At 40.6% G+C, this 14921-nt stretch overlaps 1 protein-coding gene across 7 annotated transcripts in view; it reads right to left on the bottom strand.

The window, feature by feature from the left end:
* kcnq4 (potassium voltage-gated channel subfamily Q member 4) overlaps window positions 1–14921 on the bottom strand; it is a 36707-nt gene that overhangs the window by 13600 nt on the left and 8186 nt on the right. The window contains exons 2-13 of one of the 7 annotated variants that reach the window (XM_079654216.1): window positions 8799–8889; window positions 7527–7653; window positions 7167–7342; window positions 5997–6122; window positions 5120–5230; window positions 4919–5014; window positions 4710–4798; window positions 3744–3869; window positions 3131–3151; window positions 2475–2531; window positions 591–820; window positions 404–503 (exon numbers count right to left, since the gene is read on the bottom strand). In XM_079654216.1, coding sequence (XP_079510342.1) covers window positions 404–503; window positions 591–820; window positions 2475–2531; window positions 3131–3151; window positions 3744–3869; window positions 4710–4798; window positions 4919–5014; window positions 5120–5230; window positions 5997–6122; window positions 7167–7342; window positions 7527–7653; window positions 8799–8889 — 1350 coding nt within the window. The remainder of the gene's footprint in view (window positions 1–403; window positions 504–590; window positions 821–2474; window positions 2532–3130; window positions 3152–3743; window positions 3870–4709; window positions 4799–4918; window positions 5015–5119; window positions 5231–5996; window positions 6123–7166; window positions 7343–7526; window positions 7654–8798; window positions 8890–14921) is intronic. The other 6 variants (XM_079654218.1, XM_079654217.1, XM_079654220.1 and 3 more) reach the window with 6 other exon arrangements.

Below are 14921 nucleotides of genomic sequence, written 5' to 3'. Positions count from 1 at the left end.
GTAAGACTGGAAACATGAGCTTTGAGAGCACAACAAGCCCTCAGCCTAAGGGTTTCATATTTTCATTGATTTAACTCAACATGGGTGAGCCATTTCTAGATCTAACCGGAATCAGGTAAGGTCCAAAAATATATAAAATAAATATTATAACGTCTCAAATGAAGAAATATTTTAGATTTTTCTAATTTTATATTACCTTTTTTTACTCATTATCTAGATAGAAAACAGCCCCGAAACTCAGACCGAACATATTATCGGCTGTAGCAACTGAAAATTCATTCAGTGCTCAAAGGAACAAACAAATGCTTTTAACTGGGTTGACAATTACAATGTTGAAGAAGGACCACCATATATATACAGATATGTAAAAAAAAAATGGAATATTGTTAATGTCAGGACTCACCTGACAGCCCGTATGAGTGTCTTCACTGCTGGTATTACGTCCTCCATGGCCACGTCACAATAAGGTTTGTCTTCCACACTGTCCTCCCCGAGCCCATCCACTGAGCCAAAACAGAGGAGGACACATTATTAAACAGAAATGGTGCTTATGGGTGTAATAAAGGTGTTTTGACATTTGTGGTGCCTACCATCAACAGGTGGACGGGGTTTGAGGCGAAGGGAGGTGCGAAAGCGTGTGCGATCATTAAAGCTCCAGCTCTTCTGGACCTTCCCTGGGCTCGTGGCCTCGGGGACGTTCTCCTGGCTGGGGGAACGGCGGACCCCGGAGCCCGTGGGCATCTGAGACCCCTTGTTCTTAATGGACTGGGATGATCGGGAATGATTCATCCTTATACGATCCCGGAAGCCCATTTTACTGCTGAAAGTGAAGGTCAAATATTTAAACATCTCTAGGCACAGTGGGGGTTTCTTGGATCTTAAAAGGTTTTCTTTTCTCAATGACCACACTGTCCATGCCTTTGACCTTAACAGAAATCTAAGCTGTGTTATCCTGGGAGTTTAGCGGAGCAGCAGAACGGCAGCCTGAGCTTGTTAGAAAAGAGTTAGTTAGTAAACGACACGACAAAATATGGCTTGGGACTTTCAGGACAATCATCAGAAAGACTTGACAAACAGACAAAACAGGGCCACAAACAGACATTTAGATTGTGTCTAGCTGACTTGTCAGGGAGGCAGTTTGACCCCTCAACATTGCTAAAAAACGTATTCTGCCCTGAGGATTTGCTTATTTAATTTGCTTATCATAGCACCTGATTCAGCAAAAAAAGACTGAAACCCGATTCAAGACTTGCAGGAGTGCTGGGCAGGCGGAAAGACACGCTTCCCTAATCCCATCACAGAGTGAATAAGCATCAAAATATCGGCTTCAAAGCGCAGCCATACAAAAGGTGTCTGATTAATAACTCTATAGCACTCACAACAACCCACGCAGGCCGCTAGTGTGAGGTCATCTTTTCACAGGAGGAAAGCTATTTGGCGACCATTCTCTCCAACAGGTTGACTCCTACCCTGAACCATGCGGTATTAACATGCTCTTGAGAGCACTCCTTCTCTGCAGCCACTTACAGCTCACACACTGTCACGGATCCATAAGGCAATGCAAATATCATGCACCACAGAGCAATTCCAGCCCAGTCGTTCACTCTCGCGTCTTTACGATGATATACTCTTTGTCGTGCGTGTGTTACGGCCAGCCATTTAAATTAAATTGTAAATAGTTAAGGGAGGTTAGTGGAAACTGCATTTCATAGAGGCTAGCTGAAATGCTTCAGGACAAATGGAGGAAATGGGGGAGATAGAGTGAAAGGGCATTGCATGCTGTTTGGTAAGTAAATAATTTGAATGCATTCAGGTTCATAACCTTCACTGAATCTTTCCAAAGCATTAGAACGATATCGCATGCAAACAGAAACACTTAAAAAAACCTTTTAAAAACACAGCACTAACATGCTGATTTTGTTGAAAGGTTACATGACTAATATGAAATAGGAAAACATGCTGAATCATTTAAACCTTCTCTCCAAGAAAACACTATAAATGAGCCAAACAACTGAGTTTAAAAACGTAAGTCAAGAGCAGGGCAATTCTTTTGACTTCAGCTCCATTTTGAGTAAAGTTGTTTGCTTATCTTTTCAGTGGAATATTTTTATTTTCTTGTTTCTTTAGAGATGTTAGATGTAAGCAATTGGAAAACGGGACTGATGTTTTTCCAACACACGGTTTATCCTGATTTTCAAGCTAAAGCAAGTAAAATCTGAACTTGTTTCTCCAGCAGGAAAGATTGAGCTGGAGAAACATCCTTTGAGGAAAGAGGAACACAGCAATTCTTCATGGTCAAGTATCACTCAAGTATTTGTGGACCAGAGTAATGCCTCATTCAAGTACTCAATTGGTAAGTGCAGGATTTCGTTAAAAAAACAAAACAATGCACAGTTCCACAAATATGAGTGTTTCAGGCAAGGTGTGCGTGTTTTAGGAGTATTCCCCGTGCACAGGCTTGTTGCCACGGATACCTCTGCTTGCGGCCAGCGTGAATCCGGAAGAGACCCCGTTTTTTAGAAAGGAGTTGACTGAGGAGACACACAAGGCAGAGGGAGAGATAGTGAGAGGAAGAGGAGTAGCACACGGGAGGAAGGAGAACGAGAAGTTCTGGGACAAAACCTGGGTACATTGTTAACCCGTTAGGATAACGTACCAAAGGGGAGAGAGAGTGAGATGGAGGGGTGAGGAGTGAGATCTCAATATTCCAAAGAGCCCTTTCCCTTCCTCATCTTGCTGCCTTACCTAAACCTGGAAGATTAACTTCTGAGGGGCCGTTTTGGATTATGGAGACAGCGTTAGTGAGAAGTGAGGAGGCGGGTTTAAACCGGTAGGCGGGGGTGGATCATGCAAAGGTAGAGGGTTAGTGTTTCACCCGAGTATATTCATCAACACAGCCCATTAAACATCATGGTTTGACAGCAGCTCCTCAAATCCAAAACATTTCTTCCAGCACATTTTGAATTATTTTGGTGCTTCTTTCATCAAATGCATGCATAATTCCGACATTTCACATTATCAGCCCTAGCTTTGTTATTTTTTAACATTAACATGTTATGAAACTAATGCAGCACATTTGCTATAAACACCCTTCAACCCACAAGCACAGCGCATGACTTGGAGAACAAACCTGCATGGAACTTCTGCCTTCCTGAGAACAGATGAAGGATGGAGGATGGAAAAGACACGATGGACATAGAAGGGAAAGAAAAGAGGAAGACAGGAAGAAGCAACCAGTGAGTGAACAGCGGGAGGCGGAGTGGATGTCAAAAGTATGAGCTAAGCAGACAAAGATGCAGAGAAGCACAGTGGGGGCCTGCAACACAGTGATCTCAAATCAGCATTAATGACACATCATTAGAAACAACACATCCATGCAGAAAAAACCCGGAAGCAGTCCGTGTTCTTTGTACACCTGTTGAATGTATGCTCCTGTAAAACCCTGTTGTTACTGTTTGTAATGGTATGTGTGTGTGTGTGTGTGTGTGTGTGTGTGTGTGTGTGTGTGTGTGTGTGTGTGTGTGTGTGCGCGTGTGTGTGTGTGTGTGTGTGTGTGTGTGTGTGTGTGTGTGTGTGTGTGTGCGTGTGTGCGTGTGTGTGTGTGTGTGTGTGTGTGTGTGTGCGTGTGTGTGTGTGTGTGTGTGTGTGTGTGTGTTTGTTTGTGTGTGTGAGAGAGCATGAGTGTAGGCCGACTTTTGGCCACCTGTCTGGATGTGAGGCTGTGAGGGGTGGCGGGTGCGTACCTGTCCCCTGACAGGTGGGGGGGGCTGTAGGGCCGCAGCCCAGACAGCAGCGTGTGGTAGGAGTTCTGGGGAACCTTCTTGGTCTTACTCTGCCGCTGGAGGTGACTGAACAGTAGCGTCAGTTCTCTGACACCCCCACGTGCACAAATGAACAAAAAAAACACATGACAAATGAACAAAAAAACAACAAAATATGGAAAAACTCACAAAAAGGCCAAACCAATGGTCCAAACACTCAAAAGAAGAGGGATACTTGAGAGGATAGATGATACGTAAAAGTTTGAATTCAAAGGCACAATGAATAGGATTTGTCGGTTGCAGTATGCCTCACTTGTTTGCCATTTTTAATAAACTCTACCTTTGTGTTGAGGTTGAAGCCAATAAACGTCTTGATGATGGACATGGATCTGTGTTGGCCATCTATAGTATATGGGGTTTTTTTTTTCAAAAGAATCCTACTCATTGTGCCTTTAAAATATTGCAATATGAATGTTTTGTTTTATGATATGTTTCTATTTGAGTTCCTCATGTTCCCTTCCTTTTAAGTAAATACAAATTAGTCAAATTAATACAGAAAAGCGAAGAATATAAGAAACCACTGCGTAGAACAAAAATAATAAATGTAACAGTGGTGGCAGAAGCATTTTTGGGTTTGAATTACATTTGTATTATATTAAAGTGACAGGAAACAATATCCCTTTTTACTTAAACCACCACTGCACAAATGTAACTGAATGGCGTTGATGATGCAAAAAAAGTTCAATCATTTCTGATTTGTGTTGTGTGTTTTCCTAACGATGTGTATGAGCAGGGACAAAACAACGCTAACTATAGTACATAGCTGACTCTTTGGTGATGGAACTCTCAAATCTCTGTCTGCTTTTATGACAAAACTCCAAACAAACACAACCACAGATTTCTGTGGGTTGAATCCACTCTGAGCATTCACACATATGGGGAACTTACCTGAACGAAGGCAACATGCTGTCATAGAAGTACCATGTGGCTGTCAGATAGGAGTGTTTGGCATCTGTTGAGTAGAGACGCCATGCGGCCTGGAGAAAGAAACAAAAAAACAGAAACAAACAGTGAAAGTTCACTAATACCCCACTGGTAATCTATGAATGAACACATGATATAAAAGCAGCGTGGATGACTCTCCCTGTGACTCTTACCTGTATCAGGTTGGCAGCAGGCATCCTCCTCTTCTCAAAGTGCTTCTGCCGGTGCTGCTCCTGAACCTTCAAGGCAAAGCCGGACCCCAGAATGCCCTGAGGGTCAGAGGTCAAATCAAAGTCAGCAAAGCATTTCTGACCAGGCTGAACCACTGAGAGGGTTTTAGTAAATAAAGAGTAGTGAATATACAGGAAACTTACAGCAGGCAGGGCAAAGAAGGAGACTCCAAGAAGAGCGAAGCCAGCAGCCAGGAGCCGACCCTGCCAGGTACGAGGGGTTTTGTCACCGTAGCCGATAGTGGTTAGAGTAATCTGGATGGGAGGATAAATATACATGATCACACACATAGATGTAGGAAGTTCATATAACATGCATTTTGTATGAAACTACAAGTTTTATTTGTGTAATTTTGACTCTATTTGATCAAGCTTTGAGGGAGAGACTCCTCAATTCACCCTTCATACTCCACCATAACAAATGTTTTAACCTTGAACTTAAATGGGTTTATCTGTCTGTATTTTTACTAACATAAGCAAATAAAGTTTAAAATGTCCAAAAGATGATGACTTTGCAAAATAAATCATATGAAATTGATCGGGAAAACTTGTTGTTAAATCTTAACAAAATTCAGTTGATGCCTGGCAATATTTCAATAGTTCTCAAGGATTATGTAATGTACTTATGATGAATGCTGTTATTGTTTCAAGTTCAAAGTCAACTTTAATGTCAATCTTACTCAGTTTGTGTTTACAGACAGAGAGAACGAAATGACGTTTCCAGCAATCCCAAATGTAAAATTATACAGATATGTATAAAAATATGTATAAAATATGTATATCCTATATACACAGTCAACAGGTACATTTACATATATGCACACATTAAGACAATTTTTCGTTGTGATATTCTTAGATGTCTTATGCTTATTACATTCCACTTTATGTTTGTATTGTCCGTCACCCTCTTGTTTGTTATTTGTTTTGTTTTTATTATAAGAACATTTTCACGACAAAAGTTATATATTTTCTCTTCAGCGACAGAGATACTGTTTGCCTGAGTGTGTTATGTTGTACTCACAGTCCCCCACCAGAGGGAGTCTGCGTAGGTGTTGAAGTCTGAGTTGATGTCTTTCTCTGCCAGGTAGACGAGGAAGGAGGCAAAGATCAGGACCAGGAAACCTATGTACCAAGCTGTAATCAACTCCTGAGAGGGACAGAGAGGAGGAATCAATCTCACCTGTCGGAAACACAGCAGCATCTCCAGCATCATAATCCCTGCTGTCATTACCGTATCACTATCATCATTATCGGATAAATTCCCCTCATCATCATATTTGCTGTCCACTTTTGACTTGGCTGCACAGTTCTGCTTAGAAAGCTGATGTATCAACTCATCATCATCGCCATCGGCCACCGGTGGGTGTCAGATGTTTGGGTCAGCATAAAAACAACTAATTGCTGAAATCGAGCAGCTATAGGAAGTTTTATGTTGAGGGCAGCGAGTGTAAACAACCCATCACAGCTGGTCAGTAGACTCACCACATATTCCTCAACGCTGAGAGTTATTAAGTTATTCATCCCATCAGTAACCATCATCCCCAGCCTTTTAATAACTCATTCCTGATCTTATATTAATCCATAAAGCTGTATGTGGCGAACACGCATTTGTATACACTCCATTTGAAATATCAGCACAATTGATGGGGATGCTCTGATATCACGTTTTCACTTCGAGTGCTTTGCGTATTGGCTGATCATTGTTAATCTGTAAGTCTCGCTGTGTGGAAGTGCCGTAGTTCATATATTGATATCCTAACTTGTAGTTTTATTGAATTACCAATAATTACAATTTAAGATTAAATATTTGAATGCAGGAAAAATGTGTCAAGGATAAAAAAAATGAAACATGAATTCAATTCCAGTATAACAAAATACAACTCCAATAAATAAAGCTAAATGTAAGCCTTAAACCCAAATGAGTTACCAACTAGTGTAAACCAACTTCAAATTAATACTCTAAATACTACAATAACTCCTTCAGCTGTGCTGTCTATCAGTTGAGGAGCTGACATAGTACAGTATGTGCATGTGTGATCAGACGTAAACAAAGTATTTAATTAAATATGGGCATTGTCTCTACAAGTAACTAGTGTATATAAATGCAGGTCATTCATAAAAACCAGAGATCGTGTTTTGAAGTAAAGCATGTGTAAAAGCAGGACTATATTTAGCGAGCTGTCATTCCCACCTTGCTGTGAGCGTAAACCACTGAGCCCAGTAGTTTCCAGGTGCCTCCCCGGCGGTCGATACGGACCATACGCAAAATCTGCAGGAAGCGCATGCTGCGTAGGGCTGACGTTGCAAAGATGTTGCCCTGGGTCCCCGCTGCTATCACCGCCAGCGATGCCACAAATACGATGAAATCTGCGATGACGTACAGAAAAAATACACAAAGAAAAGTAGTGAAGAAGTCATTATGAGGAGATAAGACAACAATTGTTGAATAAACCCTCTACACACACAGGATTTTGATGTGGGTTTGTGTACTGTACACACACACACAGAGACATATACACACACACAAAAATACACACACACACGCACTAACCTATGACACAGAAGGGCTTCCTGGCAAATCTCAGCCGTCCCTGCCATCCACGGTATCTGCTGCAACAGCCAGCCGCCCAGACTCTGATGAAGTACTCCAACCCAAACACCACGATCATCACAAACTCCTACAAAACACACACAAATACACACACGCATACACACCCAGGTCAGTGACATAGAGCAGACAAGTGAGCTTAGTGTTTTACAGATCACCCAAACAAATGAACTCCCACACACCCAGGGCATATTTTAATGTACTCAATTTATAAGATGTATAGCGTGAGGCTATACGAGAAAAGTGTCATCTAAACTCAGTGATTCTCAAAGTGAGGTCCGTGGCATTTTTCAGGACTGCTGTAACACATTATTAAATGTTGTTATTATATATATATATATGAATTAATAGATTGCGTCCTTATCTAACAAAAGTTATATTACTTTAAATACTGTTAGCATAATCTGTTTTATTCAGAATTCTCTGCAATATCTGTGTGTATGTTGTAATTAGCATTATCTCTTGATTCACCTTTTGTTATTTTGTTTAGTTACTAAAGTTATTTTGTTCCAAGTCTTTGATTTTTGTCATGTATGTTTAACACAAATGTTGTCACGTTTTATTCAATAAAACATTAACTTAAATGTTAAATAATTAAAGGTATATTAAAACAGCTAAAGGCTATTAACAAGCCCCTCTGCCAGTCTTCTCTGTATCTCTTTATCTGTCTTATTTTCAGGTGTCTGGACTCTAAGGGCAGTTAAAGGTGCCCTGAACCAATCAGTCATTACGGCCAATGCTCATGTAAGTAAAGTCCACTAATGGCTGATTGCCTGCCAATGGCCGGGTGATTGATCCAAAGAGTCAGTGGGAAAGTCAAGAGTCCGACCATTAAGTAACACGTAAAGATGAGCAAGGTTGTAGAGGGGAGGAGGGGGCTGGAAAGCGTAGGAGTCAGGTAATAAGGAGAAAGCGAGTGTCCATTACCTTTCACTAAAGCAGCTGGAGCACAGAGGAAAAAGGGGGGATTATGGGATAGCTATTAGGATTAGTGGATCATGTCTATGATTTCCTGCGCAGTCAACAACACCTGAATCCTCCCAGCTGCTTACACCGCTGTCTGTGCCTCCACCGGCAAACAAAGCAACACGTACGCAAGCAAATACCGATACACCTAAGTAGGGGAGATGGCACGTGGGTGTGAAAAGGACAGACTTTGAAAACGGATGCTGAAGTAGTCATATGTGTGTGTTTGTGTAACAAAGAGGGTCTTACCAGGATGAAGAGGCCTTGGTTGGCGAACTTCTGGTGTTCTGGGATGGTGGAGAATACAGACAGCACCAAACAGCTGAACACCAGCAGGAAACTGAAACACAGATTCACACACAGGTCAGTGTAAATACTTTACAATACACTGAAATACTGAAATAAAAACACTCTTAGCGCTGAAGCGGAAAAACAGATGCACTAAATGAAACTCATTAAAGGTCACATGTCATGCTTTTCCGGTTATTACCCGTCCCCATGTGTGTTATGAAGGTTTTTATGCATGTAAACGGTCTGCAAAGTCAATGTAGCAGCACAAACTCCCTATGAGTTATGCCGCTGAGAGGCTAAAATGTGCTCTTTGCTGTGACGCGTTCCATATAAGAGTCCGAAGTCATTCATAGTCCATAGTGTTTCATAAAACGCAAACAAACAATGTACAACTCCAGACCTGACGGTCAACAGAAAGTATCAGAGCAAATTCCCCCTCTTCCTACATCATATCCTCCCAAACCGGCATCCAACAGGTGACCTAAATAACAATAAACCACACCCACGTGACCATTGCCAGAAGTGATAAACAATAAGAATTAAATGCGATGCAAACAGAAATGAAGATAATAATACAAATAATAAGTAATGGCAAAACAAGCATTTTGGCTTTTCAGTCACAAACCCTCAAACTTTAAGTACACCCTGTAGCGAGTACAACTCTAACACAGAAAAGACCTGTCTATGCTGCCCCAGAACGCCTCGTTGGAGATTTCTCTTTTTCCATTGTTTTCTTCTTGGGTACAGTGACGTGCCCATGCCCAAATGGACCCATTGGTCCAAATGGGACAATCCGTGGAGCCGTTACGTTACGTCCACGGAGCCGTTAAGTGTTCCTCACACACAAACACTCAATCTTTTCTCAGCTGCAGCTCCGCCGATTTCTCCGCCTGAGACGGCGGGACGCGGCGAGGCTGTGAGTCGGTGTGAGCACACACACACAAACTCCCAGCCAGGCTGTGGGTGTGTGTGTGTGTTCTGGCTGGTTTCGGGCTGGGTTTCGCTGTCTCGCAGACGGCCACTGGGCTCATAGGGGGGGGGGTCAGGAGCTCCAACGAGCCGTTTAGGACAGAGAGTGAATACACATACTATACAGAGATTCTGCATGAGAAACCAATGTGATTTTGGAAAATTGCACAATATGAATCTATTTTAGTATACCTCAACAATGGAATTATGATCAGTAGAAATTGCCATGACATGAGACCTTTACAATATGCTTTGTTTACTCTCTGAGTGAATAACCAACAGAGAAAAACAAAACTGCAAACAAGCAAGAGGGGATTTGTTGATCCATAACTCAACACAAGCACAGCAGGCCAAGTCATACACTGTATGAATATACATTAGTTGTAGCTGAATATGTACTTACTTTTATTGGTTTCATGCCAACTGCACTTAAGCGCTTTAACCCTTTGAACCCTACAAGCCCCGAGGGGGTAGGAATGAGATGTTTACTTTAAAAGAAAACAGCCCAAATTACACCAATTATCATACCAGAAAAACAGAAGAAATTATAATTTTTTAAAAAGGAAATTACTATCTGACTGGAAGATTTTCAATTTCCAACGGTCTATGAAGGAATCATTTGTGACGAAAGTCAGGAAAAGTAAAAAAAACTCAAGTTTATAACAACTGGCACAACTGGGAAGCTATGAATGACTTGGCTGAGACCTAAAGTCACATGACGAAAACGAAGAGAAACTCTGAATGAACTGTGAGCTGTTTACAAGGAGGATGTTGTGAATAGTTCAATGTTTAAAGCATGTGTAGCTCCAAGTTTATCCCTAATCTTAGTATCTTAAGAGTACTGAAGTATTTTACTTTGGCCAGTGAAGTTTTAAGCAGCATGTCTGAAAAGTTTACTGTACTGTCTGATGACAAGTACTGTACCACTTCTTTCACAGGAAGACAAAAAAAGACTGCCCCGCACGCAAGTTATGGCCACTTCAGCATAATAACTACTCGTTTATAAAACACAACATAAATTCTGTTAAATTGTGTTTCATGTTCGAGGCCCTTTTATGTGACTATAAACAAAGGAGAAGTCTTCACTGGAAGAAGAGACGAGAGGGAGATGAGCAACATTGTTTTCTCTTCTGTCCAACATCTCTTTTAATTTCAAAAACTATAATTACCTACTTTTATAGTTTATAGATCATTTTTCACATGCAGTTATTACATCCTTAAGAGTTTGAAGTCAAGAATAATAATATTAATAAAGAGACTGCATATGTTGAAAAATCGTTTGAAGGAACAGGTTACAAACTGCCTTAAGTAAACTCAGGATGATACATTAAGTTTAACTTCAAAGTAAAAACATTTATGTTTGAAATAGTGTGCTGCTGACAAGAAAAATGTTGCCACTTATGTAGCAACCGCCACACTATGTCCCACTTAACCAGTGGAAAAAGTTATTGTTAGATGTTTCAGAGGAACTGTCGACAGCACGATTAAAAGTACGAACAGTACTACCAGACAGCAGAGAGGTGGAATTTGTTTTCAGATAAGGTTAGGATATTACACCCATTTCGTACTATCATTATGTGTCAATCATTGCATGTCTTTATTTTTACTTTTATCCAGGGTGTTTCCTGGTTTTCATCCCTTTCATTTTGTGAGAATAAGACAAGGGAAGGGGTGAACAAAAAATAAAGATAACTGAGGGCAGGCTGGTGCAAAACACTTGGGCTAATTAGGGAACAAATTAAATAAATGTTTTTCTTAAAGGTGGGGTAGGTAATTTTGGAGAAACCAGCTTGAGTGCGCTAGAATTTGAAAATACACAGCCGGAAAAAATCTGCCACTTCCTTACAGAGCCCCTCCTCCAACACACACGAACATCGAACGTACACATGACCAATGAGGGCACGAGATAAGTTTGTGCACAGATGGAAGACTGACAGGCAGGTAGGCCATCCAGTTACTTTAGCCGGGCCGACTAAAATAATTGGTCATACTTTTTACAGTACTACGGCTTCCTTAGATGACATTTTTTAATGGATTTTTTGTCAAAGCACTTATTCATCGCTATCGGGCTGTTAAGAGCATTCCATGGAATATAACAAAAAGTGTATCTCGAGCCGGTTTCTCAAACTTACCTACCCCACCTTTAACATTCCTCTAAACGTCACAGTACATTTATTTAATCAGGCCCTCTTATTAGGTTCAAGAGATACCTCTAAACACAACAGAACCAGAATTCAAGAAACAATATAAGTCAGCAAGGATATAACAAAAATAAGAATGAATAATAAAGCTTTAAAAGGTAAGCTAATGGCAGCTAATATATCATTCTGTATAAGTAGGTTCTGTTGTATACAACTTTAAATTACTTTATATTTAAGTCAGAATATAGCTGGTCAACAGTGGCTGACTAACTTTTACTGCAGCTCAGATAGCAGAACCAAAGCACCCATACAATAACTGTGGTCTAATCATTATTGTATGACAACATGTTGGGTAAAGAGAGTAGTGATTTGCACACAAACACACAGCAGCACTGCACTCTGTGCCATGTGAATATCCATCAGTGATCAGGATTAGCAGGTGGCAGCTGCTGGTCCAGCTGGTGTAGATGTCAGAGCACAAAGTTAGAACACTTGTTCGACACCAAACTAATGCTCAAGGTCTCGCACAATGGTGCCCTTTCTCTCCGATTAGTAATGCGGTCAACTGGTCTCTCATCAGGCCAGGGTGTTTGAAATGAAATGCATTTTAGGCGCTCACATTGGAAAGCTGCTTAAAACTGGTGCAAGTCAGAAAACAAAAAAGCAGTCGGCAGTTGCTGCGGAGAAACAAACAGAAATTGGACGTTATTTAATATTGTATTTATGATTATTGATTCCATCGACACAGTACCACAGAAAATCTAAAAGGGACAGAGATAGTAAGAAGTGCATTTAGCAGAAGTGGAAAAGATAAGAACGACACATTTCTTCTCTGACTCATACCCTGAGGGCCAATTTAGGTATTGGCAACTTGCCAATATCTTACTGCAAAAGCAAAACTTATACACAACCAATAGAGGTTGACACGGTCAATCTGAAAAGCCTGAAATCAAACTGATTTTGTCCTTCTCTAAAACCGCGTATAAAAGGAGTGTTATACAAAAACATGTGTGAGGAGAAAGTGAACGAGCAACTTCTGAAAATGTTATTTCGTATTATTTGGCCGTACACAGCTTTTAGATGGTGAGATGTAGATCTTTGACAGCTAGAAAGACACTATAAACTGACTCCCCTCTAAACTACGATGTACTGTATTTCCACAGTGCAGTGATGCATGCACTGTTTGTGCATCAGTCAAGGCAGAGTTAATTTACAAAAACACAATCAGACTATCTGCATACAACGCATTTTAGTCATTCATCAACTGAGTATCATGCTGACTAAACTTCCTGTCATTTTCCCCTCGATTTAACGCTGTGTGTATTTCCAAAGCAGATTAGTTGGGGCAACATCTCAGGTGGTTTCTTTTCATTGACTTGTGCTTTATGACAGGAAACAAGTCACAGCACAGAGATCCTGATTGACAGCTTGGCTTTTTTTACACGACGCACTGCAACATTTCTGTATACAAATAAGTAAAGTAAGCAACTCTGCATTTACCTGAATGTAATGCTATCACTTACATACAGTAACACTAAGATACTGCAGTGAGTAACTGCCAACACGGTTAACCATATTTGTTTATGCAGTCATTTTTAATCACAATGTAGAATTTTACTGGGTGTTGTGTGGCAAACCACTCCAACCTCATCTCATTCAGACCTCAAGCCACAGGCAGGCCTCAAATCCCAATAACTCTGAAACTCACATACGGCTGCCAAATACTATTTACATCATCTATGTTGAAGCCCTTAAACCAAGCATCTGAGAGTGTCCTGTGTTGCCTAAAGAGACACTGAGAACATACCAAAGACTACTGATGATGAGAACTATGGTATTTACAGCACTTAGGTACAGTACTAAGGCTGGTCCTTCAATATTGTGTATTATTACTGTTATACCTATTGTTACTCAAGCAGCGCCTCCGGGTCAAATAGTAAAACCAATGCCTCAAAAAGCATTTTTCTCTAATATCCAGCAGGACAAGACTCCACTGGTTGTCTATGAGAAATACCTAGATTAATCATCTCAGAAAATGTTTTCCTGATAATTTCTTTGACCGCAAAGTCTTCTTAAAAACAGTATGATGTCCACCTCGTAAATAATGTCCCATTTAGAGTAAAATAGACCATAACGCAGGGTACGCAGTAATGTGGGGCTTACTTGTGGTATCTCTCAGCACTATGCCCATTGGTTGCTACCAACATTTAGTACAGTATTTGTGAATGGAAATGAACAATCGTTCTTCATGACCTGGGAACGTCTGCCAAGATTACTGTACAAATTAACAAACGCATTAATAAATAAATACATAAATGAAAATGATGAGGAGACATTCAGGCAAATGCAAGATGCATGTCCAGAGGGAGTCATATTTCTGCTGAGGGCAGACTTTCCCCCCAGTCCCACCAGCCCTCCCTCTTTTCAGGGAAATGTCAATTAAAAGAAAAGCATCAGTCGAAATCCCCAAAATCAGCAAGGTTGGTCTCATTGGGACATAAGGGAGAAATGTGCTATCCTAAGTGCTTCACTGACATACCTCAACAAAAATATGATATGATATTGAAAATAAAGATATCTGGAAATCATATTAAGGATTTGGAGACAAGAGAATGTAAATATCAGCATTAACATTGCAGCATGGCCAGGCCCGAGACAATACAAAAAACAAAGAAGAGCGGTTTAACGTAAAGCCTGTCTCATCATAAGTATTAAAGTTATGTTAAGTTACAGATGCATCTCATGTGTAGCAATTCAAAGAGTCAGAGAGACAGCTGCTCAATAGGTTAACTGTAAGGCTGTCTGCATTAGTAATTGATCCAAAAAAAAAAAACTTGTAGAAAGAATGCATCCTCTGCTATACAAACAGAATATCTGACTTTCCTCCAAACGCTGACCCAGCGTAATTTGTCTCATGGACACTGTGGAGAATCAGGGAAAATGCAAGCACAGTGAAACAGAAAAAGATAAA

Source organism: Notothenia rossii, assembly GCF_949606895.1.
Source record: "Notothenia rossii genome assembly, chromosome: 10".
NCBI lineage: Eukaryota > Metazoa > Chordata > Actinopteri > Perciformes > Nototheniidae > Notothenia > Notothenia rossii.
The sequence above is the reverse complement of the archived record's forward strand: the minus strand, read 5'-3'. Positions and strand labels throughout refer to the sequence as shown.